This window comes from Xiphophorus hellerii, chromosome 21 (assembly GCF_003331165.1).
Source record: "Xiphophorus hellerii strain 12219 chromosome 21, Xiphophorus_hellerii-4.1, whole genome shotgun sequence".
Taxonomy (NCBI): Eukaryota; Metazoa; Chordata; class Actinopteri; order Cyprinodontiformes; family Poeciliidae; genus Xiphophorus; species Xiphophorus hellerii.
In genome coordinates, this window is record NC_045692.1 from 15,853,956 (window position 1) to 15,880,493 (window position 26,538).

At 37.2% G+C, this 26,538-nt stretch overlaps 1 protein-coding gene across 25 annotated transcripts in view; it reads right to left on the reverse strand.

Moving 5' to 3' along the window:
- kiaa1217 (KIAA1217 ortholog) overlaps positions 1-26,538 on the reverse strand; it is a 118,888-nt gene that overhangs the window by 10,442 nt on the left and 81,908 nt on the right. For 21 of the 25 annotated variants that reach the window (XM_032551773.1, XM_032551762.1, XM_032551770.1 and 18 more), the window contains 12 exons: positions 21,025-21,223; positions 19,374-19,467; positions 13,300-14,147; positions 11,556-11,660; positions 11,069-11,118; positions 8,851-8,993; positions 8,524-8,699; positions 3,511-3,641; positions 2,999-3,146; positions 2,080-2,575; positions 736-934; positions 374-642 (listed from right to left, as the gene is read on the reverse strand). In XM_032551773.1, coding sequence (XP_032407664.1) covers positions 374-642; positions 736-934; positions 2,080-2,575; positions 2,999-3,146; positions 3,511-3,641; positions 8,524-8,699; positions 8,851-8,993; positions 11,069-11,118; positions 11,556-11,660; positions 13,300-14,147; positions 19,374-19,467; positions 21,025-21,223 — 2,858 coding nt within the window. Of the gene's footprint in view, positions 1-373; positions 643-735; positions 935-2,079; positions 2,576-2,998; positions 3,147-3,510; positions 3,642-8,523; positions 8,700-8,850; positions 8,994-11,068; positions 11,119-11,555; positions 11,661-13,299; positions 14,148-19,373; positions 19,468-21,024; positions 21,224-23,290; positions 23,541-26,538 lie in introns of those variants that run through there. The other 4 variants (XM_032551777.1, XM_032551764.1, XM_032551769.1 and 1 more) reach the window with 4 other exon arrangements.

The following is a 26,538-nucleotide window of genomic DNA, read 5'->3' on the forward strand; positions in this document are numbered from 1 at the left end:
ATGCAGCATAATTGATAGAGACAATGGATGGATTGACAAGCAGCAAGTATTCTCTAAGTGTCAATATGCTAATCATACAAAGAAAAATGATGTAGTACAATGATGAAAAATTGAAGAGGGCAGGTCATGTGAATCAATTACAGAGTTTAAAGTGGGTTTATCACTTAAAGTGGATATATTAACAGGTTGTATAGCCAGGAAACCTATAAATCTACTGTCAGTAATTTCAAAATGTAAAAAAAAATTAATAAATGCCTCTTGAATTACATTAAATATTGTGTTTCAGAGCACCCAAATAAAATAATAGCAAAACATGGCATCCTTAATTATGGCAGACCCTACTCTTGATCCATATGACATTAATGTGACTGACCTGTGCTGAGATGCTTTCCTTCCGAGTTGTATAGACCACCTCTCCAGAACGTGTTGTAGTCATGCCTGAATTTGAGCTGGAGAAGGTTTTTCTTGGAGGTGGCGGTGGTGGGGACTTGTTTGATTTGTCAGACCCCTGTCTGGTCAAATTGTCAGTGGCTGCTGACTTAATGGCAGTTTTAGAAGATGCTGGCTTGATAGATTTCTCCAATAAAGGCTTCGGTAGTTTATCGGACCCCTTTTTGGCGGGTTTGTCTACTAGAGACTCCTCTGCAAAACACATTATTCAAACAAACAGTGCTAAGTAAAGTGTTATTATGCATAAAATGGCTCAATGAAGTTGAATGTATGTTTTATTTGTACCTGATGGTGACTCAAAAGGGCTGGGAATGTCTCTTTGTTCCACTATGCCAGCAGAGAGCAGTATTTGGCTTTCCTCCACTTCTAAGCTTGGAATTCCCTTCATCATGTTGGCCTGAGCCTCTTGAAGGATCTTCTCAAACTCTTTGCCGTCATAATGACCCATATTCTGCCTTTTCTCTTCCCATTCCTTCTCAGCTGCCTAAAAGAAAAAGATAGAAGATAAAAAGTCTCTAAATCTTTTAGAGAATGCATAAAGCGCAGACTTCTAGTTATCTAACTAGTTAGCTGCTTAGATTCTAAGCTTCTAGATGGCTAGACATAGAAGATAAGACAGCTAGGTAATAGACAGATAGATAAAGCGGTCTGCAAAAGTATAACAGCCTCTTAAATGTTATTGTACTTTTTGTCATTTTACAAGGACAAACTTCAATGTTCAATATTTTAATGCAGCTGACCAAGACAAAGTAGTGCATAATTGTAAAGTGGAAAAAAGTGATAAATGGTCTAGGTGTAGACTTTGATTCAGCTTTTCTTTTCCTACTGAACCATAATCAGTTGTAATATCATATCACTAGAGTTGCTTCTCCCACAAATTTGCTGTTGCTCACTTTTGTTCAACATTGACTATCATTTTGTCACTCTTCCTTAAAGACAAAATGGCAGATTCTCCCACTTAATTTGTTACCATTCTTGGCTGTTTTTTGTGAGGCGTTCAAAGTGGAGTAAAACATGTCTAAAGTTCAGAGGAAATTTTAAAATATGACTAAGCATCATTAACAATATCATCTATGAAGATAAACATATAAAAAAAGAGCAAACATAAAAAGTACAATTAAAATAAATGCCACTGGTTTCATCCTAACTAAAGTGTCCAAATATTTTTATCAAGCCTGGTGGGGGCAGAAGTAAAGCTTAGTTGCCTGCTAGGCATATAATAGACCATGGGAAACCCTGCTTACCCTGATTTAAAATAGCCACAACATTATTTCTGACTTGTCTGCTGTGTTCCTTGGTTTTCCTGATGCTGTATACTTATCAAAATTCTCAAAAACATTCAAGGTATTCAAATAACAGCTGTATTCATGACGAAATTAAATGCACATAGTGCAGTTGGTTGCACTAGATCTAGAAGTTTTTGAGTGATAGAAATGAAAATAAGACAAACAAGTCAAAATTGAAAATCATACACTCTTTTTCTTCTGTTTTACAAGTATGCACTACTTGACATCGGTCAGACAAATACAATCACTATAAAATACTATTGAGGCTGGGACTATTTTGTGACAAAATGTGAAAAGGTTCAAGGGTTGTAAACTGTAAAATATGAAAAACAGCTAAAAATACCTCAATGGACATAACTCTGTTTTTGCTTTTCTCCTTGGTGTTCTGGAGCTCCTCTATTACAAGATCCTGATGAGGAGCGCTGTTGCCATTATTCACCAGATTCCCATGAATCTTCTTGAGGCGAGCAGGACTTGATGGATCTGAGACCGACCCTTTTGGAGATTCCCGGTCTTGATGTTTACTCAGGTTAGGACTGGGAATCTGAGTAGGGCTAGGGGTGAGGGGAGGACTGGGCTGAGCTATGAGGGCCGCAGATTGCTGGGACTGCTGTATGTGAACTGGAGAACTCTGGACATGATGGATGACCACTGGGGAGGAGGGCATCACCTCCGATCTTACGGTGGAGCTCTGTGCCTCTGGTGGAGCTGAGGAAGAGGTGAGCTGGACTGATGTTGATGGAGCTTCTACAGCGGTTTCTGCAGCTGTTGTGTGGTTGACACCTACTGAGGCATTGATGGAAATATCTACTCCTTTCTGAGACCCTTCGGTTGCATATCTGCAGAGGAAGGAAATGGCATTTGAATTGACGTTAAAAACACTATGTAATAAGAAAAGTGTGAAGATTTTCTTTTTAAAGATTCAACTCATGGGTGAGCAAAAAGCCAAGACGGAGCTTGGTATATGTGACATATTAAAATGGAAATGAGGTGCTACAAATGTCCACCAAGTTAATTCGCTTATCGGTTCAGTGAAGGTGATGAAAGAAAATCTAGCTGAATCCTGGATTCACACAGAGTGACCTCTTCGATGGCACGGAGATAGCATAATCAAACAGCACAATCTCCAGACATCAGACTTCTTTGAGGAGCTCTGTGTAGGTCTTTTTGATTTAATCTTGAATTGCCTCCTCACACACTCACAGTATACTCCAGGAGTACCTGTTCACCTCATTCCTACTTCAGCTGCATTTTCCTCCTACCTTCTCAGGCTGCTGAGAGAATCGGTCAGGCTCTTGACCCGTTTTAGCATGCTGTCGAGTTTGTGAGGCTCTTCCTTCAGAAATTTAACAGCCTCCACTTCCACTCTGAGCACAGCTCGCATTCTGGTTTGCAGGGCTGGGAACTCTCCTGAGGAAACAAACATGAGAAAAATGTAAAGATTTCTTTTTTACTTTATAATTGTAGGAATATTACTTACAATGCACAAAAAAAGTATCAATGTTACAGATTAGCATGATGATATCTGTCATGTTGATTATGTTTTTTAACTTGGTTCCTCTTGAATCAATTAAATTTTGTTTCAATTTAATTTAACACAATGCATCTAGATTCAGTTTAAACTAATTCAATATAACTCCATTTATTATAATTTAGTGCAATTCAGTCCAGTTAATTCATAATTGATCATGTATGTCATTCCATGATTGCTCATTTTAATTTATTATTATTAATATACTACTACTTTGTATTTATTTATTTTTAAACGTCTTACCTTTAAGGCCGGCCAGAGACTCTCCCACCTTCCTCAGAGTTATTGCTCCCTCCTCTACATCCTTTAAGGTCACCACCCTGGTTGTTGTTGCTGAATCGGGTTGCAGAGATGCTACATATTGCTCCAGCTCACTGCAAAAACAGCAAGATAAATAATTCATTAAATAATAAAAGCTAAAATATATTTTTTTCCCTTTCATCTAAATAGTTCATGAATATATACACTTTTGTGCTGTGAGTTTCTGCTGTACAGTTCGGAAAAAAAAGAAATAAATAATAAATAGTTGTGTAGTATATACACTTAGCAAACACCAGGGGGCAAGGAGCAGTAATTTATCTCACACTAGAGTAGGGGAACAGAGGAGAGCGTAATTCTTAGAAAAGGAAATAGTAAATTGAGTCTATAACATGTTCAGAATATTGACAATAATCATCACCCACCATTAAAAGCAACTCCCACACTAAAATTATTGCTTTGACCCGACTTAACCAAGTCCAATTCCAATACCGCAAATGTTCAGTCACTGATTGAGGGCTTACTTGTGAGATGGCAACTCCACACTGAAAATGTTTCACCAAGCCATTTCAGAAAACTCTTAAAGAAAGGCACTAAATCCAAGGGGAAATGTGCTGAACTATAACATTGTGTGACAAGTTGGTTTGCATGAGAACTGCTAAAATGGTGTTTCATTGTGGTCACGTACCCTTGAGATACACCATTTTATGGAGCTCCCCAATGGGGACAGTGAGTTGAATGCCCGGCTATGCCAAGGCCAGCTGGTGAGAGGAGTCATGGAAATTGTAGCTGGGAAAACAGATTTCTCTTTTGTATCAAGGTTTTGCCATAATGTGCCTAAAAGTTTTCTCTTTCGTCTTGCTTTAACCCTTCTCCTGTAAACTGTAATTATTACACTGGCAACATTTTGAGTTATTTTTTACAGGACCCATTTCTTTATTTTTAAAACCTTTTAAGAGAGAAATAAGTAAAAAGTGAGATTGTAAGCGTTTCAAACTGCAGTTTCCGACTCACCCTGAAGTAAAATAGTCCTAATTACCACACCTTATTTAGAGTGAGAGTAGTCACATTTTGCTAACCTACAATTGGCGTGACACCCCATCCGGTCCTTCTGCCAGGTTCTTTTTTAAGAAGCTATAAACTGCTATCATTGGACTTACAATGCCTTTCAAAATACTTTCTCAAGGCACTGTAAGTCCAGTGATAGAAAGTGTAGTAAATAAACAAAATATATAAATATTGAATTTTTTAGCAATTTTTCAAATGGCAACCAAAAACTTGAAGGTCTTTTTTTGTTTTGACACATCAAATAAAGTATTGCACAAATGTGAAGTTAAAGTTAAATTGTACATAGAAATCTGAAAAGCACAATGTCCAAATGTGTTTAAAATCCTAAGTCAACACTTTGTAAAACCACCTTTTACAAAAAGACTAAATATTTGTCCATTTTATTGCAATAATAGCTTAAGCCCAGTCAGACTGGATGGAGAGAATATATAAACATATTTTAGCCCTCCCACTGATTCTCAATTGGATTTAGGTCTTGAATTTCACTGGGCAATTCCAACTCATGGCGGGGCTTTGATCTGACCTGTTTCATTGTTTGTTTAGGGTCTTTGTCCTGGTCAATGGAAAACTCTTGTCACAAGGCTTTTACAGCCTCTAACAGGTTTTCTCTGTGTATTTAATTCCATCCAACTTCCCATTAACTTTGACCAGCTACCCTGTCCCTGCTGTAGAATAGCATTATTACAGCTGGTGCCACCAAGTGTCACAATAGCTGTTTTGTATTCAGGTTGGTTTGCCGTTTTAATCTTTTGCATCACAGTGTTTTGCATGTAGGAAAAAAGTCTAATTTTGGTTTAATTTGACCAGACTATGGTGGTCAAAATAATCAATATGATGGTATAACTAATACTAGATAAAATAATTATCCAAAGGGGTTCATTTGAGACACCGATGTTTCAGAAGAACTTATAAATGCTAGTTAAGCTCCTGAATCTGTAGCATTGAAATATGAAACTAACACCATCTGTTTAAAAATTAGCGTCACGAACATGAACAGCCCAGTGATGGTGTTCTGTTGGTTCATTAAAATACACTTCCCAAATACAAAATTGTGAATCCCACAACACTCCGTTTACTGTGGTACGAATTAATGCAGGGAAATGTTAATCAGTGTGCTACTAAATAGTGAAGTAAATATCAAAGCAGTGCAAGCTGCCCTGCTACTGTAGTTGATGACTAAAGAAAATGTTATACAAGATTACTAAAAGACAGTAATTGTAATATATCTGCATGGACCAGATCCATGTTAGGATTCCATGTTGCATGGAATGACTCTTTGTCCCTCTGTAGTAAAATTTCTTAATAAGAACATAAAATTGACAGGTTAATGGAAGCACACACTGGCACACTAAAGATATGAAATTATAATAAAAGAAAATATTTGCACAACTGACTCAAAAGTACATAACTTTTTTTCTCTCTCTCTCGCCATATATGTTACCTTATCAACTGTTTTGCCAAACAGTGAAGTGTCATTTTTAAATTATATATTTTTATAAATAAGGGCTGAATTCTCCACTACTTATTGGTTTTGCCCTAATTTAAGAAGCCCCTCCAGGGTTACCACAGGCCTTTTGGCTGCTTTTCTGATTATTGCTCTGCTAGCCCCATCTGTCAATTTATGTGGATCGCCATGTCACAAGTGGACTACTTACTACAAGGTAGTTGGTTGCATTGAATATTTATAAGAAAAAAACAAAAACACAAATTTCCTTCAGCATTAAGATTATGTGACAAAAAATTCCCAATAAATTACATTGAGATTTGTAGATGTAACATAATAAAATGTGGAAACGTTCAAGAGCTATGAATAAGTTTGAAAGGCTCTGTGCTGATTAAATACAGAACTTTTTGTCCTTGCATTGCAAACACATCCAAATAAAAAGGATTTAATTAGAGATCCCTGTTGGCATGACGAGGCAAGTGAATTAAAATAAGAGCAGGGTAGTCAGTAATTACCCTATTGTTCTTTGCAGCCTCAGAAGCGCAGGCACAGCTTGCCTGTAAAAACCTGAGCTGAAGAGGGTTTTGAGGGTGTGGCTTGTTTAAGAGTACAAGACTGAATGGCTCAGGTGAGCTGAGGAAGATGAAACCTTCTGGGGGATTTCCTACAAATGGAGCAGCGCTGATTGGAGCTGCACGGGTGTGTCTGCTCTCTGCTTGAAGACTTGTAAAAGCCTTTGATGCAGACACACGCAACTTGTGTGTGTTTAATTTGGGCTTATTTTGAACTGCTATTTACCAAGGCACTTCTAAAAGTTTAAAATGTGGTAGGGTTCTCATTGTTTTGCATCAGTTTTTAAAAAAAAAACATGTTTTAGGAGCTGAAGGCAAAATGTGGTTAATACATTTTGAACGGCTGACAGGACAGCAGCTCAGCTACCTCGGCACCTTGACATTCTATCATAGAGTTGTGCTTTTCCAGGTTTTCAGGGATTGGTTTGAGATTATCTTGCTGAAATATTCCTTGAAAAAGATGCTGTCTGGAAGGTAGTATTACCTTGCCCAGTATGCTAAAGCACTTCTGTGCCATCCAAGGATGATTCAGCTGTGGCTCTGAGGATGTGCTCTTAATGACTTCTTCATTTTCCATAAAGGAATTTAAATTAGATACACTATGCAAAAGAAAAAAAGAAAAAGGCAGAAGTACCTCTAGGTCTTGTTCATGTTTTGATGGTTTAGCACATAATTTTAGCTTTACACCTTAAAACATGGTGATTTTTCTGGAGTGTGATTTTATTTTCATTTCAATGAATTAGAATGTTGATAACATTTTTCAAACATTCCCAGTTTATGGTTCCTAATTTATTGAAATCAGTTTATGACCAGTTGAACATGCAGGTTGCGAGTTAAAGTGTCTTATGAACACTTTATAAGACACTTATAAGGTGTCTTATAATCTTGTAAATGTGCCTTCAGCTTTACAAGAAGGCACGTTTAAACCAAAAGGCTGACCAAATTACTTAATAGATAACAAGGAAGTACACGACTAATGTTTTATTGAACAATGACAACATTATTGTGCAAAATAGGGTTAAAAGTGATCGTATCCATCAAAAAATGAGAAAATGCCATTTTCTCATTTTGAAAATGGTACTTTGCATAGTTGAGCAGGAGCTCAACCATGTTAAAAGCCCAATGACACAAAGATTTTTAGAAAAGATTTAAAAATAACAAAATACAGCAGATCTAATGTGCCTTAATCAGGCTGTTCTAATACCTTGAGGGTGTTTTCCCAAAGGCTCAGTCACCTCTGGTTTTTAACCTACTCTGTGGGATTTCTAGAAGTAGCTGATTTGCTGAGCGAAGCATCCTGACTGGTTTATGAAAGTACAGCATGTCAGTGAGAGGGTGTGATGCAAACCTACTGGGCACATTTTACCCCGTTACAACTAAAAATGAATTTAAATGGAATTTTATGTGACCAACATAAAGTAGGAGGAACTGTGAAGAGAAAGGAAACTGATACACAAGATTAAAATTAAAAAATAAAATCTGAAAACATTGTACACCAGCAGCAACCATCTCTTGCTGCAATTACAGCAAGTAAAACATCTATATTCTTGCCACAGATTCTTAATTAGATTTGGGTCATTCTGACACATAAATCAGTTGTGTTCAAATGTTTTTCACAGTGGGTCAAAATCTACAAGTGAAAAGTACTTTAGGTCCCTTTTCTTACTTAAAAGACCAAAATATAGGTGTTGTGAATTATTTTCTTTATACTTGATCAGCAATATTAAACATGCAATATTGTAATGGCATGAAGTAGTCTTTTTCGAAGCTTAACACATTCTCATATAGTCAAAAAATTTAGTAAAAAAAATGTCCAAATTGTTTATTTTATCCATCTAAAACACCGTAAATAATATGCAAACCTTCTCAGAAATTAAAATGTGAATTGTGTTTAATTTTATTTTATAATCGTACCTGAGCTGTACAAGGACACGTTCCTCCAGACCCAAGTACTTGTGCCTGTCCTCCTCTACCACAGCTCTCTGCCTCTGGACAGGGTCTTCCGCCCGCCGCATTGCCTCTGTGAGTTTAATAGTAATTTCCTGCTCTGCCCGCTTCAGCTGCACCCGTAAAACCTCCTGGTTCTGGACCTGGAGGGGATGTACACAGTAAAATAAGATATCGGAGGACTCCAGTGAGGAGCCTTTAAGATGCGTGTATGGTCAGAGGTGTGCAAACGAGTTCAAGTCTGAAATTTAACCAGAACAGTACAGATCAGGTAAACGGAGATGGAGTTCTTGCCTGCAGCTGTCTCATCTGATGAAGTTGTATCCTGAGGTCAGAAACATTATTTCTGAACTGCATGAGATTCACTTTGAGTGGAGATAAGTTCTTGTCTGGTGGGGCTGAATTGGTTTTAGGAGCCACGATAGTAGATCCACCTGCTGGGGCAAAGAAAAAAAAAAAGAATACGTCATAAACATTTTCATAATTTCCGGCAAAGCTTTTGGCCTTTAAAATGAGCACAAATGCACTAATAAACCACACAGTCGACAATGTATGAACTTTTCTTTTATATTTTCCCTGAAATAAAATGGAAAGCTGAAACCATTTAAATACTTTCACTTGTATGAAGATTGTATATATTTTGTTTGATGTGAAACCACATATACTGCAAGTACTAGCACCCCTGCTGTTAACACTTTGTACAGCCCCCTTTCCCCAGAAAGGCAACTTGGGCATTTCACACAGCTTGTACCGTATAGATCACTTAGAATCCTGTATACTTTCTTATGCTTTTTTTTTTTTTAGCTCAACTCTACAGGTTTTCAATTGGATTTATGCCTGAGGACTTTAATAGTCGTTGAAGAACAGTTATTAAGTGTCTGGTGAACCATTTCTGGGTAATTTGGCCAATTCTTATGGATCATTATCTTGTTGAAAGACCCAGTGAGGACCAATTTTCAATTTACTAGCAGACTCTGCAATATTTTTTATTAAAATTTTCTATTTTAGTTCATAATACCATTCATTCAAAGAAGATTCCTAGGGCTTTTGGAAGAAAAGCAGGCCTGCAGAATGACAGATCCTCCCCTGCTTAACGACTTTTCCACATCTCATTCTTTATTTCACACTAGTCACACCTAGAGTATTTGTTGCTGAAAAGCTTTGTGTCACGCAAGTGGTTCCAATTTATGACCCAGCAGGATTTGGTGAAATTCTTCTGTTACATTAGTTGAACAATTTTAGATGGTAATTTAGAATATTTGCAAACTGCATTTAGTTAGAAGTATATATATAAAAATTTAATATGTTGTGTTTTTTGCTGTCAAGTGTCTGCTGAATAAATCAGATTGTTAATCTAAATATTGCACAAATAAAATTCTAAATTTAATAAAATAACCCACAGTTGGGCATAACTGTAGTCAATAGATAGTGGCAATTTGTTGCTAATATGATAATTTGTAATTGTGAATTGCATCAAAATGCACAAATGTGCTATGTATGCCACATTACTCTTTTGGTTATCATTTTATTAGGAGTAAGGTACTTACTCCTAATAAGGAGTAAGTACCTTAGAGACCTCTATAGGTCTCTATATGACCTATAGAGACTCGAGACAACTGACTCAAGACTGAACAGCCATGTATGTGTTGAATCATCCTTCCAAATTTGCTTGCATTGCAAATGGAAATTGGTCATTTAATAGAAAACAGAATAATCATCACTTGAAACCTTTATATCAAAGTAAAAGAAAAGCTTCTTTGCATACGCAATCCATTAACTTCAGAAGTCTGTCAACAGGAGAAACAGACCGTGAGGCTGTAAAAAAAGAAACAGTAATCTGCGTAATCCTTAAAATTTCTCATGTCCACCTGATAGATGCCGTGACCTGAAATACGAGTTACAATTCAAACTGCTGCTTTTGTTTGGCTTCAAGAAATACCTCTCACCTAAAAAGGACACATACTGTACATTACTGTGTTTTATTCTCAGCGTGTTGTTATGTTTATTCAAAAGACAAATTGATACTGTTTTAGATATTTTAAAAAAACTGCAACGAACAGTCACAGGAAAGATTTTGTCTTCTGATAAACTTTTCAAGCACACAAACAGTGTTATGCTTTGCTCTGCCACTGGCGGTGGCATTTGTGAATTTTTCCAACACAGATCAGGTGGCAGGGGGCTGCAGAGCATAGATTGGATCACTGAATCATCTTGGCAGGCTTAGAAACTAACAGCATTTTGTTTTAAGAAGTGCTTTGAGGTGTTGGTGTGAGATCTGCTGTCTCCTGTCTCTTACTTCAAATTAAACTGGATGTATTGTAAGAAAATATAAGCTGATGACAAGCAAAAGAAGCCAGACTTTGTGTTTTCTTTTACTCCCCCCACACTCTGCTCATTGCAGCCTGTTGACTGATGCCAATGTGTGGTCTTGTCTGCACCAGATATTTTGGCATTAAAAGATAGAACAGATTTAGAAAAAAAGAAGGTTAAGGGGAATTACAGTAATACTAACCTGAACTAGGTGTGCTGTGAGCTGGAGATGAAGTATTTGGTGTTCTCTCGCTGCAGGCAGAAAAAAAAAAACATTAGAGCAGGATTTTGACACACACAAAAGAAATATTGAAAAAAGGTTTACAGGGTAATATTAGTAATGATGAATACATTAACAAAGTATGAGAAGTTAAACCAGAGGGTAAAGGTGGTGTTAATGTTGTTAAGCTTAATGACATTCATAGGAATGTATAAAATCACTGCATTCACATAGACTGTACTCTAATTTCCAAGTACACATTAAAACAGAGGATCATAATGCAAAGAGTCTAAATGCAGCCAAAACCATAAACAAAGTCAATACATAGAGACCAACTTTAAGATCAGTCAAATCACTTTCACTTTTGATTATTTCTTCAGACCATTGATCCTTCCTTTCCTTTATTGAATCACTAATCATTTTTTACCTTCTCTGGGATCTCACTCTCTTCTATAATGGACTTGCTTACCTTTGAGACTCCTTGTTGCCACTAGAGTTTGGAGCCTTTAAAAGTACATGATGAACAAGACCAGTCAAGCTGGTAATCTGTTGCTCCATAAACTTCATTCGCTCTCTGCAGAAACATTAAAAAATGCTACTGATGTTAAATCTTGCACTAACACAAAGCAGCTAATTACCAACGCTCTTAATACAATAGTTTGTTTTGTTTTATTGCTTACTGAACATTGTTTTTAAATTTGACTTGTGAATATCTCGGAGTAAATATTACTGCTTATGTCTTCTGTTTCTGGTGAGTCAGTAAAATGAAATATAAAAAAAGTAAAATACTAGCAACATAGTGGAAATTCTTTCTTTATTATTTTAGACTCAAGTAGACTGCGTGTCTTTGTGTTGCATTATGACTAGCTGGCACACTCCCCAGGGTGAACTCACACCTCTCACAAAGTAACTGCTGGGATAGGCTCCAAACCTCACCTATGACCCTAAACAGGTAAATAAAAGATAAATGGATGGATTTTGTATGAATATACACAATTATATATTTTTTTTATTTGGTGGCAAATATCTCACCATTACATATTAAATAAAAATAGCCTTGCAATTATTTAATATGTGAAAGCAATCCCTAATCCTTAATACACTTAAAAAAATCACTTGCAAAATCCTAAACATTTGATTGAAACATCTGATTGTAGCTTGTAGGTGATGTGATTTGATAAAATATTCCAGGTTTTGTTTTACAATCTTGCTTTTAGTGATGGTGTATATTTTTCTATAAAAACTAAAAATACAATATTTATACACATACACATTTTGCATTTAATAAGTATAATAAATGCAAATCAACTCAATAAGTAAGAACACTACTTTGCAATTACACCACCAAAACATAGTTAGCATCCTGCACCACCCCCCACCCCCAACAAAAAAAATAGATTAATAGACAGAGTAAAATCAGAAACTGTTTTACTCTCCTTAAATAAAACAACTGTGGTAGCCATCAAAAGTAGAATAAAAATGAAAACTGGAAATAACAACACCAGAAGAAGTAACACAAAAGTATACAATGAGATTGTGCTTGGAAAAGTGAGCAACTTTTGTCTTCTGCTCGGAATGTTTACCTTAAGAAAAATGTGAGGCAAGTTAAGGACACAGGGCGGACTGTGGTTGTGGCTACTTTCGACAATAGATGGACACACAGTCAAGTCCTAATTACAGTCTCACGCAGAATATCGCACACGAATAGAAATGAAGGCAGCTCAGTAAAGTTTGTCTTAAAGGTTAACATTAGTTCTTTCCAACAGAATTCCTCTGCTCATTTTAAGTATGCAAGAGCATTCCTAATGAAATTTTTAAAGTCTCCCAGGTGGTCATCTCTGATCTTGTTTGACTGACAGAGTGAGTAAAGCCAGGTCAATATTTTTCTGGATTTTCCATATGCATAAAGTTCTTGCAGACACCATGGAAGAGAAGCCTCTAGAACTTTCATCTGTATTTATGTACTCACATATGAAATGAATTAGTCTGCATAACCAAATTTTTAGACCTTAAAGAACAGTGAGAACACAGGTTATATTTGGCTTTAGTAGTGGATGATGAATTAGAGAAATGGCCAGTCACAGGCGCTCAGCAGCTTATGGTGAAAGTAAAACTGTGATGCAGAATTAGTACATGCTCTCATGCTATGCTTTAATCCTAATACAAACAATCCCATGCCAAATGACTGTAACATCCAGGATTCAGTTGCTTACCGTGTCTCCTGGTCATTTGGAGTTGGAGCCGGCCCTTGAGAGTGACCCTGAGGGTCTGGGACCACAGGAGATCCCATGCTGTTCCTGGGCTTAGCCCCTGCAACTTCTTCCTTCCTGAAGGACTGGCGCACTGGTGAGCCTCTCTCCAGGGAAACACCATGAGGTGGGACAGCATGAGGTGGAACACCATGAGGTGGAACACCATGAGGTGGTACACCATGAGGGGGCATGCCGTGGATATCAATCATCCGTACCTCAGTCATCCTATGAGGGGACGGAGGAGGAGTCTTGGAACCCAAAGTAGGCAACTGACTGTTTCGAGACTTCTGCCTGTACAAAGGAGAGTGATCCACAGAGTCTGTAGGACTGGGCCCACCATAAGAGCTTGTAGAGCGGATGGAGGCACGGTGAAATCCCCCCATGCCATGTTCTGGACCATCAAGTCCAGGGCTGCTGTGCTGCCCATGACCTGCAGTCATGGTGATTCGTCCCTCTTGGAGCAGATATGGATCTGCATACAAACCCTCATTCCCTCTGGTTAGAGTGTGACTTTTCCCACCCAAGTCTTGATCTGGCTTCACGTCCCGTCTCTCCAGTATAGCGCTGGGACAAGGAGAGACAGACCGGGTTGAAGGATTGACATTAGACATCCGGTCTCTTGGGATAGTGGCGCTTCCAGGGACAGAGTTCTGACGTGGGCCAAATGGGATTCGGGAGGGGGATGGTGGCATGGAGTGGGGAGTAGGTGGGAGTGCTCCTTGCAGGGGATGGTGTGATGGAGGACCCATAGGTGGATGTCTTAGAGGGTGCTGACCATCACGGGTGACATGTGCCATCTCGCTGTGCATCTGGAAAAATCCCAAAACATTATTATTGTTTCATGTAAAAGACTCTTTAAAGGACCTGTCGAATACAGCAATTCTGTTTCATACCTGGAGAGTAAGAAATTAAGCCAGTAAGAGCAAACAAAGGGTGCGGTGGTATAAATGTTAATCTTTTGATGGACATTTATTAGCAAATAGCTTAAAGGTGAATAAGATATGGGTTTTATTTGTTCAACTATTATTAATAATACGTAGATTGCAATGGAAAACTACTTTTTTGCATTTCCTTATTTTAATGTCTAGAAAGACAATAGTGTTACTAGCCTAGCCCTTTATCTTTGCCCAGTAATCTTTCAAGCTTAGCCTAGACTAGGTATTTTTATTTGCCATTTGCTATTTCCTTAGACTCAGTCTTTCCATTGAATGCCTTTGTTGTTTATTTAGTATTTACTAAATGTATTAAAAGCTGTTTAATCATATTTTCTGGTGTATTAGACAGCAAAGCCTTATGCACTATAGGCTAAACTAATGCAACCCATTCTCACTCCCAACTCGTCATATATTGATGCATGGGATGGTCCATCCTCGTCACATATTGACGCGCAGGGTACCCCTTTCACGTCAATATGTGACGCGAGGAGTTTTACACTATGCCTTACCGTAATTTTTGCCCTAAACCTAATCAAATCAGTGGGTTTTGAAGATTCGGCAGTGGTTACGAGAACCCTTCGCGTCAAAAATCCACGTAAAACATGTGAACTTCCCAAATCGTCAACATGTGACGCTGAAGGACCCTGCCCAAGTCATCACATATTGACGCGAAGGGTACCCCCTTCGCGTCAATATGTGACACATGGTCAGAAATCGTCCCAACTCGTCAATATATGACGAGTCGGGAGTGAGAATGTGTTGACTAATGTGTCCAAATACACCCTTAGACCCTCTAAACAGATGTGCAAGCTTAAAACAGCATTTGTGTACAAAGTATTTAATAGTCACTGAGAGGCTAAAAGGTAGTCTGCTGACTGGTACAATTATAAAACAAAACAACTTTGTCAAATTGAAACAAAGAAACTGACTGATAAGCCACCGTGTCCTCCATTGTTGGTTGTCACCTCAGAAAATACAGTTATAAAACTGAAAGATATGGATAAGTATTTTGATCCATCACAGTGTTTAGAACATAAAGTTTTTTTAAAAATAAATTTTTATGCTTGTATTTGTAGAATGGAAATTATGATACAAATCTAGATAGTTTGTCTTTAGCTACCAATTAAGCAAAACACAGTGTTGCCAAAGTCGTAAGTCATAAGACTCTCCTAGCCTAGCATAGGATTTTGCATTTGCTTTCAGCTATGCAAAGAAAAGCCTAGGCTTAATTGCAAATATTAGTTTTTAATTGTGCACTTAATTAATGTAGGAAAAGTCTTTTTTCATTTAAAAAATGTCCTTGTGTACCTTGCTGCTTTTACAGCACTCTAATTAGACACACTTAATGGAATTGCCTTGTTTGAAATTTTTTCTATGCGTTTTTTCTGAAAGCCTAGAGGTGAAGGAATTGAACCAGGAACAGTAAAGAGTAAGCTTTGTGTGATAGTTGCAGTTGTAAAAATGCACATAATTTGATGGAAAATACCTAATGCCTAGCTGGAAAGGTGCAAAATGTATGGTTTAGTAAACAATAAGCCAAGCTCCTAAAGGTTTGTACAGAGGTGCTTCTTTGTATTTCCTTATTTGAATATTTGAAAAGGTAATTATGTCTATCTTAGCCTAGACTTTTGTCTTCATCTTTTCATCTTTGGCTGCTCGCTTAGCCTAGCCAAGTGTGGGCCTTTGCAGTTGGTTAATTTGCAACAAGATCTGTCAAACAATGTCTGTTTAACCAGTCAGCTAATCATTGTCATTTATCGTTAGCCCTACTAACTTAAAGAAACATTAATGGGTTATGTAGGAAAAATGACACCAGCTTCAGATAATGACTTTTGAGGAAATTACCTTTGAGATTTGGTTAGCAAAAAAAAGAATTGGTATCAAGATTAACATCTGGGTTTTGTAGAGGACCACATGATGTGATCTAATCAACAATCTAAAGAACAGTTTGAACACAATATCCCTTTGTTTAGCTGGGCACAATGTGTGGATTACTTCCACTAATATGAATAAATGTATTCTCTACAATGAGAATTTGTTTACGTGATGTCTGGAGTGCAAATTTTGTTTCAATCAAGAAAAGTTGAAAAGTTAAACCTTTTAGCCACTTTAGCTCACATCCAAGCCTGCAGCTGCAAATATATACCATAGTTTAGATACATACCAAACAAAAAAGTAACAATGCTCTCTGTATTACTAGTTCAAGACAATTTGTTTTGACAAGAACAAATTAACTAGCAAGGCTAATATCGAGTGCACAAACAGTAACAAAACCTCAAGATTTGCGATATGCTTTGTATGATAACACTGTGAAGGAAGCTGTCACATGCAGATCTGGATTCACTCCATTTTCCTTCCTGTCAAACAAACAAGTTATTGTTTCATCAAGGTATGACTCATAGGTTACACCTAGAAGCCAAGATGTGTCAAAAGCCCTGCTGGAAGTTCTTAAACACGTCAGGGACAGTTTTTCTTTGAGCACTTTTTTGTGCAGTGTTGTTTTTTATCTGTTTTATTCAAGCACGCCGAGACAGATCATTGTAGGGAAGAAAACAATGACGTGGGTGTGACTCTTGCGTGTGCAAAAGTGAGTGTGCTTTGTGAACTGGAGGAAAACAACTCCTGAAACTGTACTGTAACAAAGAGTTCATGCTTGGCTGTGACAACAAATGAAAAGAGAAACATATTTACAGAGAAACTTCGCACAACCTGCATAAAGTATCACAAGTGTGATATGCAGAGCATAAATGACTTTTTATTCTGAAAGTTTACACCTTGATGAAGAAAAAATCTTGAGTTTCTCTAAATGTTGGTGCATAGATGCAAAATTCCTATTCTAACAGAGCTATATTCAGAAAGTATTTAGCCATTCTAGGTCAATCTCAAACAGATGCTAGAACCCTAAACTACCAAACAAAACATCTCAAAATAGCCCTAAAATACACATATTTTGTTGTAAAATAAGGATGAGTTTCTGCTTTGAGATAAAAAAAAAAGACAAGGCAGGGGCTTGAAAAATAAGCACACAGGCAACCAGATTAGACTGATGCGAGGGGTCCTGTTGAAAACAGCTAACTCCAACACCCAGGCTTATTTTTCCACTGTGGTCTTAAGCCTCCGGTAGTGCGGGTTGCCTATTTGGTTTGTGTACACAGAGCTGCTTCAGCCTCTTGCCATGTCAGCATTGGATAAGGTTTCTACACTGATTCACAAACTGCAGAGAGTCACAGGACGCCAAGCTAAACAGATAAAGAGCTGAGCTGTGGTGGTAAAGCAGTAGAGTGTGAACATTTAGAGAAGCTTCACTGGATGGACGCACTGTGTGTAAATGTGTAAATAACTGTAATGATGTTAGAAAGTGATTAGAGTTTGGAAATAATGATGTTACATAAAGTGAAACATTTATCATTTCAATACTATTATTGAAAATGGAAAAGCAGAACAGAAGTTGGGCAAAAATTAACGTTCTGTTTACAAAGCATATTTTTTCAGTGTACATAACAAAACTCTCTGACATAGACTACTGGTGACAACAGAAGTCTGTAAAATCTTGTTTATTTCGCAAATTTCTTTGCAGTAGGTGATCTAAATAAATATTAGTATTTTAAAATATTTGGTTATTCATCTTCAAATAATATTACTAAATTTTCCCTATTGCTAGGCAGTTTGTTCCAGTGATTATGAAGCATTATATTGCTATTTCACCTTCAACACAACAAAGTTGATACCCAAAAAATGCTCTGTAAGTGCTTCACAGGCTTAAGTTAAATTGACATTAAGTAACAACACAAGTTGTTGTGGTTGTAGAAATAATTGTGTAGACAGATCTGATGGCATTCAGTTTGTACTAAAGTCTTAACCATGATCAATGGGCAATAAGTTGAGCTGCGCAGGGCAGTGCAAAAGTATATTTACAAAGACTTGATCTACTCATGAGCTTCATAAGAATTGGATTTGCGCCTGTAATATTATGAATGGTATCAATACAAGGACTGATCATTTCATAGTTTTTCAGTAGCATTTCCACATCATTTGTCATTTCAAATCTTTATAGATCCCATAATACTGTACATTTTTATTGTAGTTTTGTTTTAGTTTTCAAACTTGCAACAATAACGTTATTAAGAAAGAGCAACATTGGTTTGGATTAATGGATAAAATGTCAACAAAGTAATTCCTTTGGTTATACTTAATCTCTAGTACCCCACAGCCTTACTCAACTCTCAAAGTTTATGTCAACTGATGGTTTGTTAAACAATGACAGAACTGTTGAGGACAACACCACTCTTCTGCATTGCTAACTCCGTGCTAGAAACTGCACAATGTTTGACAGAATTTAATTCCTTAACAAATTTAAGTATTTATTTTTCTTATTTTTAATTTCTTCATTTACTAAGCATTTTCTATGGTGTGTTTTACTACCTTATAAATACTGATAATAAAAAAGAATGTCAACTTCTATTTATTAACTCATACATTTAATATTTTTTATATTTTTACTAAAAACTTATACTACCAACTGAGTTCAGGCCTACAAAACCAACATTGTGCCATACATAATTTGCTATCAATCTTTTTTTTTTTTTTTTTGACATAAGGCCTGGTTTGTGGCAACAAGTCTATGGATAATGTTAAAGAAATATTTCCAGTGAAACAACAGTAAATCTGTTGAAGACAGGAAATAACAAGACTATCAGATAAAGAGCTATGAGGATTACAGAGAGACAGATTGAGGAGGAACATTTGAGGAAATAGCTTTTTGGGCTTAGGTTTTGCTAAATCAGCAGGAAATAAACAGTAGAATTAGAAACCGAGAAAGAGATTAAGGCTTACATTGGGATAAGAAATGAGTAAGGGATATAGTCCGAGGAATGGAGTTGGATTGTCCCCTAAAAAGTTTCACTAGAGCGTATAAGGCAAGGTCTCTGGGAGAACAAAAAGAACCCCCCCTGTAGACAGATTAACAAGAGCCAGGGGGACATTCCTTCCCTCAACTCCAAACAGGATGTGAGTTTAAGAACTAGAGGGAAAGCCTGCTTTTTTATTGCACCAGATCTATTCATCTCCCCTCAGCTGCTGGGACAAAAGAGACGTACTCACCCTGGCATCGCCGTTGGCAGGCCGAGGTCCATGGCTGAAAGCCTGAGCTGGATCCTTGTGGTACACTTTGAGGCAAGAGTGATCTGTGATGTTCCTGTAAGGGAAGGAGGTGTTGGTTGGTAGGAAGGTGGCCCAGATATCCCCGTCAGAACGCGGCCGGTCTTGCCTCAACCTAGATCTCTTTAACTGCTCAGCCAACGGCACATAACCTGACAGAGCGTCTGACAGTCCATCGTCAAGTGACATTTTTTCTAACAAAAATATCCACTAATAGTTTCCTGAGATGCGGCTGATCTACATAAACATCAAGCGGACCTGTTATTTCCTTTGTGCTGGTCTCACTCTAAGTGTGTTGCACCTTGTACCAACCTTAAGGCACCACAAGACAATTTTTTACAACCTTGATAAAGGATTAGTCACAAAGTACACACTTCACTTGAGCGGGATCTCTGCAGAGTAAGAGGGCAAAGTTTATTATGTCTCGGAGCATTTGGTTCCTGCTTTTTATCTCTGCACAGAGAATCTCCAGCATTTTGATGTACTTTTCTAGTTAATACCATGAATCCACAAGAAGAAATAAAACATGTTCTTAGATACAATCTGTATTGCTGTGCACATAAATGGAATACCACACAACACCATACTTTTGAAGTTTTTTCCCCAAGCATAAACAAACCTAAAGTTTTGCAAAACTTTTGCAAAAGAGAGGACAAAAGACAAAAGCATTTCCAAAAAGTCTTCCTTTTGCTCGAGACATGTTGCCACACAGCTCCACATTCAAAATAACTTTCCTTTTGACATAGATGGGAAAAGGATGCAAACTTTCCTGCCCTGAGACATTTCCTGTTCAAAGGAAACTAGGAACAAAAGAGCCAGATATCAGACTAGTTTGGCTGGAAGATTTGTCACTGGAGCGATAGATTTCCTTAGGGTAGTTCTGGGTGAATTTCCTAATGAGACAGAGCGTTCAATGCACCAATAAAAATGTTAACTTAATTTACACTGATCCTTCCGGGGTTTTTTTATTTATATCTCTGACTTGTCAAAGAATTACTGTATTTGAAAATCAGAGATTGGATATTTGCAGATGTTTAATGCAACAAGTGAGAACCCAACTTGTCCAAGTGTAGCTGTCAGTAAATTCAACTGTAATGTTCTAACTCACAAATCGTGAGCTAGACCATTAGTATGGCTTACATACTTTTCAAGCAGACATAAAAAATACTCTGATATATACGTTTGCTTTTTGAGAGCTTGACATCTCGTGGACACTGAGCATATCACAAATTGCTAGAGAGTCTGATTTTATTATCAGTCACTGATTTTACAGCAATGTGTAAGAAAGCTAACTATTGAATTATTAACAGGATCACGACAGAAATAATCCAATTAAATAATTTCCAGAGGGCAAAAAGTCACAAATGTTGAAACTGTTTAGCTTTGGCATTTTAAACTGCTAATGATCAAACTTCCTGCAGCAGCTAGCTGTGCTGAAATGCTAAGACTAGCTTATTATGTGACACAACATCTTGCTAAAACTGACAGCATATCACTAACTGTTTCAGGACCTTTTGTTAGGATGGATATTTTCATTTAACACACTGTCCTAGTAATTTTTTCCTTGATTTTACATACAAACATAACTCCTTACCTAACATCAGCGAGTTCGTAGTACATGTTCCTCATGTCGTCTTTGACGTAGACGGCAACACTGGGTGACTCCAACATCTTCATGTTGAGCTGCTGCGGGAAGGCACTGACAAACAGAGCTCTGATTGTATCGATGCTGGTGATCTCATTCGGCATGCGGATCTGTTTGGTCTCATCGCCGTACTGCAGGTAGAGTACACCTAGGGACAGAAGAGCAATGAAATTAGAATGAAATTAAGATCTCAAAAACAGATGTGGTTTCCAAGTATGAAAATGCATAATTTGATTTATTCTTACAACAGGAAACCCACAACTTTTAATTTGGTTTGGTTTGTGGAAGTAATCCGTTTATGAAGCTACAAAACTATAAAAACTGTCCAGTTAGAAAGCAGTAGAATGTCTTTACTGATGGTGATAACTTAATGACTGGACACCAAGAATGAAAAGCTGTCATACAATAGCTCTGTCTTTAACTGAAGTTCTAATGTGAAGCTTAAAGTGTAATCCAGTAAAAGCTAAGGGACGGAATAGAGGGATCTGGAGACAATGTTTGCACAAGATTAACAAAGATAGAAGTTTAATATATCCGCACTACATGACCTGCCAAATGTGATAGTTGATATGACATGTTTTGGACTACAGTACAAAAGTATAGGCAGAAAAAAACAAAGAAACTTCTAGAGATGCACAATATATTGGCACCAACATTGGCATTGGTGTATGTTAGTAATTTTTTAACATATTGGTATCAATCTAAGAAGTAAAACCGGGCCGTTTGTGAGTGTTTCAGGAGGTGGAATGGAATGGGTTCAACGTGTGGTATTAGTTTGGTCATGTGACAGAGATAGTGATGCAGTGCAGGATTGTTAGGGTGCTTGGAGCAGTGAAGCAATGAAGGTGGTGTGGTTGCTTTCACAGAGTCATAAGTGCAGGGAAACACATACAATGTACATATAATATCAGTAAATATCAGTCTTAACAGTGGTATTAATTAATACTGGATATTGATATCAGCCCAAGTTTTTGTACCTCTAGAAATTTCCCATTAAGTTGATGACACATAGTGACCTTAGTAAAAGTCCTAACTGAACTGAAAATCATTACTTTCTATGCTGAATGATTTCTACCCTAGGCTATGGAACAAAATAAATCAAAGTGATTCCCTAAAAACTGTCAGGTTTTCTATAGGCAGAATATTTATATAAATCTTTCACCCAGTCCCAATCTGTCCTGGAAATTAGAAAGCATTTTTAGTCAAGAAAATTACTTGATAATAACATGTTAGATGGGGCAGAGGCAAAGCTGTGTGCTCTGGGAGGAATGGTAAATGTTATGTATCAAAAAGACCAAAGTCTGAACCTCTGAACTCTGGGTGTGGCTTCTGTGCTGTGTTTTAAAAAAAAACAGATGGCTCTCCCACAACATTTATGAACACGCCCACACTGCACTTGTATAAACAGTGCCAGGGGGAAGAAAACAAATTCTATTTTCTGTCTGATTCAATGGTTGACACTGAAATACGCAGTAGAAACATTTAAACTTGATAAAATTGGATTGCAAAAGTTCAACCATTTTATAGCAAAAATTAGCCCAAACATCAAATACCCTTACATGTAAAGGCAGATTAGTAGTATGTTTATGATTTTTCCAATGAAAACAGAAAGGAGACATGATTTTACTTGGTAAAACCAATAAAAACCAGGTCTATAAAAGCTACCAGATGTTAGTGAAATATTATACAAGACACTACATGCTCCACGAGACAGGGGGAAGGCAAATCCAGGAAATAAAACTGCTGAGTCTCTGCACTGCACTCCTTGGTTTGTCTGTGTTTCTGTGCAGTCGCAACTTCACATAGTGAAAATTTGCATCTTTTTCTGTGAGATAGGTTAGAATAATGTACATTTTTTTATGCAGATGTTGTCCACTTGGAAAGATACACAACTATTATGAGGATTTCTTCTGAATTTAAAGTATTATAAGTAGGTCAGAAAGAAGAATCGAGTTACATTCCAGGGTGCCTGACCTTGCTGAAAGCTTGCAACAAATGGTTAGCTGGTTTTGTAACCAAATGGGCACAGACTGGAAACTTTTTGAGTTTAACATGTCTTCCTTGAAAAACAGATGTACAAACTAAACACAGCAGTAAAAACCTCCCATTTCACTTGGACCACAACTAAACAACAGTAAAATACTACATTTCAGCCACAAGTTAAAGCCATTAAATAGAGTCCAACTGATGCGACACTATTGAATATGATACTCACTGACGAGGTCTGGAGGATTTCCAGTTTCCTTGCTCAGCCTTATGGTGTAAAGAAAAAGACCAGGCAGCAACTCGTGCAGCGAGAGACGAGGGTACAAGGAATCCCCACATGTCCGTTGGGACAAAGTGGAGCGTGTGCCGTTGCCTCTGTGTGTGCACCCGTGTGTGCCTGAGAAAAACTGTGGGAGGGACACAGTTGTAAAGTGGTGCCCCCCGTTTTCTCTCCACCCATACATCACACCATAACACCCCGCTGTCCCCACGCTTTGTCCTGATGTTTTCGATGGAGAGAAGGAGCGCAATAGAGTACACATATGTGTGAGTTTGTTCATGCGTGTACATATATGTGTGTCGTAAAGCCTCTTTTCTGATGGGGTTTGGTTTTCTACAGTAGAGTCATTGCACTGAACAAATCAAAACCTGTGAAAAACGACACCCCACAGCAGCTTGATTCTTTCCGACAAAATACGCAACTCTTTGTTTATCCGTAACTATGGAGTTTGCTAAGAAGTGAACTGCAAAAAATCATCTAAAAACCTTCAAACATTATTGTTTGTTTGAAAAGTGTGAAAGGTCCTTGCAATAACACACCCAGGACTGACAAAATGTGTACATTTTCTGCATCTGCAGACAAGTTATACACAACGATTTTTGATTCTGTTAGGAATTCCATGGGAGGATTCACTAAGATTTCAACACAAGAAAAAATGGATACTAACTAAGACAAAACTAAGAGGGGTGGTGGAAAGACGGTGAAAGGAGAAATATAAGAGGTAGATAGAACATGACGGAAAAAAAAAATTAGACCACAATTATTTTTTTGTAGTGATTTGTAAAGTGAATTAAAGATATCTTTCCATTTATTAGATTGAAGGCAAAAATTGTGTGTAATCGTGTGATGTAATGATGAAAGAAAAACATACATACAGTTTTGAAACAAGAATGCATATTAAAAACATACAGGAAACTAACATCTTAAGGCAAACCAACTAAGTGTTGATTTGTTGAACATTAAGAGGGATCACTGGGAGCATTCAGATTTAATTATTTTTGGTCAGTGAATTCTGGGAGAGTAGAAACATAATAATTTTTGTGTTCAATTATGTAACAGTTTGCTGATGTCAGAACTAACTGAATAAGTCGTTAAAAGTCCATTAGTAACTGTAAGTGACAGTTGTACACCTTTTTGAGTAACAGTGGAAAACTTTTTAAAATTAAGATTAACTTACAACGAGTCAGAAACACTAAGAGGTTTAACAATAGTGTCTCAAATTCTTCATGAGATTTTCTTAACAGCATGCTTTTATTGTGGTTTCATGTGACAAACCAACATGAATGAGATCAAAACAGTTCAGTGGAAGAAAAAAAGAAAATCTGATAATACTGTTGTGCATTTCAGTTCAATCCCCCCATTATTTAAAATGTAAAACTACCTTCCACGGCAAATACACTTGTCACTTGTTTGTGATGACTTGACCAGTGTGTATTATTTGAATTGAACCATTTAATACTAGCTTTGGATGTATGTTTAAGGTTGTCCTGTTGGAAAGTAACCTCAACCACAATTTCAAGTAATTTGCAGCCGACAAACAGGTTTTTGGCTAATTCCAATTTTACAACCACCCACCAACAACCTTCCCTTAACAGCTTCCATGTCCATGCTGAAGAAAAAAATCCCACAGCATGATCTTGCCACCACCTTATTTCAATGTCAAGCTGGTTTGTAGAGACAGTTGTTGAGTCTTCTGCCACCGAGGTTTAGTATAATGTGACCAGATGGGACTACATTTATTACTGTGTCCCCTACGCAGCTTATGGTAAACTGCAAATGTGATTTATTAACTTTCTTTCAAAATGGTTTTCTTTTTGTCACTATTTTAAAAAGGTCAAATATGTTGATTTGTTAACAAATTTTCTCAATTTGTTATATTTTGATACTGAAGTTGATATTTAGCTGTTTTTATGATGAATGTTCACCTTGCTCCTGCTGTCAGTTCAGGTTTTAAAACCTAATTTCCTTCACCAAACATTGGGATTTCAACACTGTGTAACAGCCAAATTAGCCCTAAATAAACAAAATCATCCACTTGTAAGTTCTTCGTAACACTTTAGAGATGTCAACCCTGACATCTCTAAAGTTAAAAACCTGTTAGTTTTTAAGGCAGGACAGCGAATAACGGAGTGAGAAGCATGAAGAAGCTTTCTCAAAGAAAAAAAAAAGAAACAAACAATTTTTTTTTGCATTTAGCACTTTGATCTTCAGAAGATGGTAGAACCAACATGAACTGTTTTTTGCTTACTTGTCTACAAACCTTTATTGCAAAATATGGATAGTGTAGGTGTTTTATTCATACTGAAAGAATGAGCATAGAAGTTTACCAATTTAAAGAGAAAACATTTTCAGTGTAAAATTGTAGACTGAGGCTGTTAAGCCATCTGGGGAAGATATGAAAAGCAAAAAATGTTTTCTTCTAATGTATTTTCTCTTTCATTTTGCGATGTAAGCCTATGGCATAGTGAGGTGATGGTGGGCCCGCCACAGGGCTGAGTCTGCAGCCATTAGGGTAATTTGCTCAAGAGACCCATCCTGATTCACTGACTCCCCAGTCTCACTAACTTTCTGCCCTGGGCTAAGACTACTCTGCTCTGCACTGTTCAGTTTGACAGGGAAGGTTTTCGGGCTCTCTAATGAAAAACAGGAATGTAATGCAGTTAGGGAGAGGACATCCCTGATCATTACTTTGTTTATGTTGAGTCTTTAGAAGTAGTGGAAAACATAGTTTTGCAAAGTAAACTGAAAATTAGAGGAACTGTTGGCAACACAAGATGTGGAAATTGCAAAGTCTTCTACCTTATTTTGTACTTGACTTTAAAAGTTTTATTTGGCAAAAACAAATTTATTAGAACTTGTTTAGGTAGAGGCCTAGTTTCAGTGCTGCATTGCAGAAAGACATCACCATGTACAGAAGGCTCATGAACTTTGTAATAAAGTACTTGTTGAGAACACGTTTTATAGCTGATAATAACATAAGCTTTATAAATGTTTCTCCTGCAAAGTCATCAGTCTTATTTAAGGACTCCTGTATTTGCTTGTGTGTTGTGTAATAAAACACAACACACAAGTTCCGTAACTGTATCTTTCTGAATTAACAGTCTGGATGCTACACCACAAGAGTCCTGATGCATTATCCAATGCAGATATCAATGCAGACGCAATCCCTTGTAAAAGTATTCATGCCCCTTTAAACC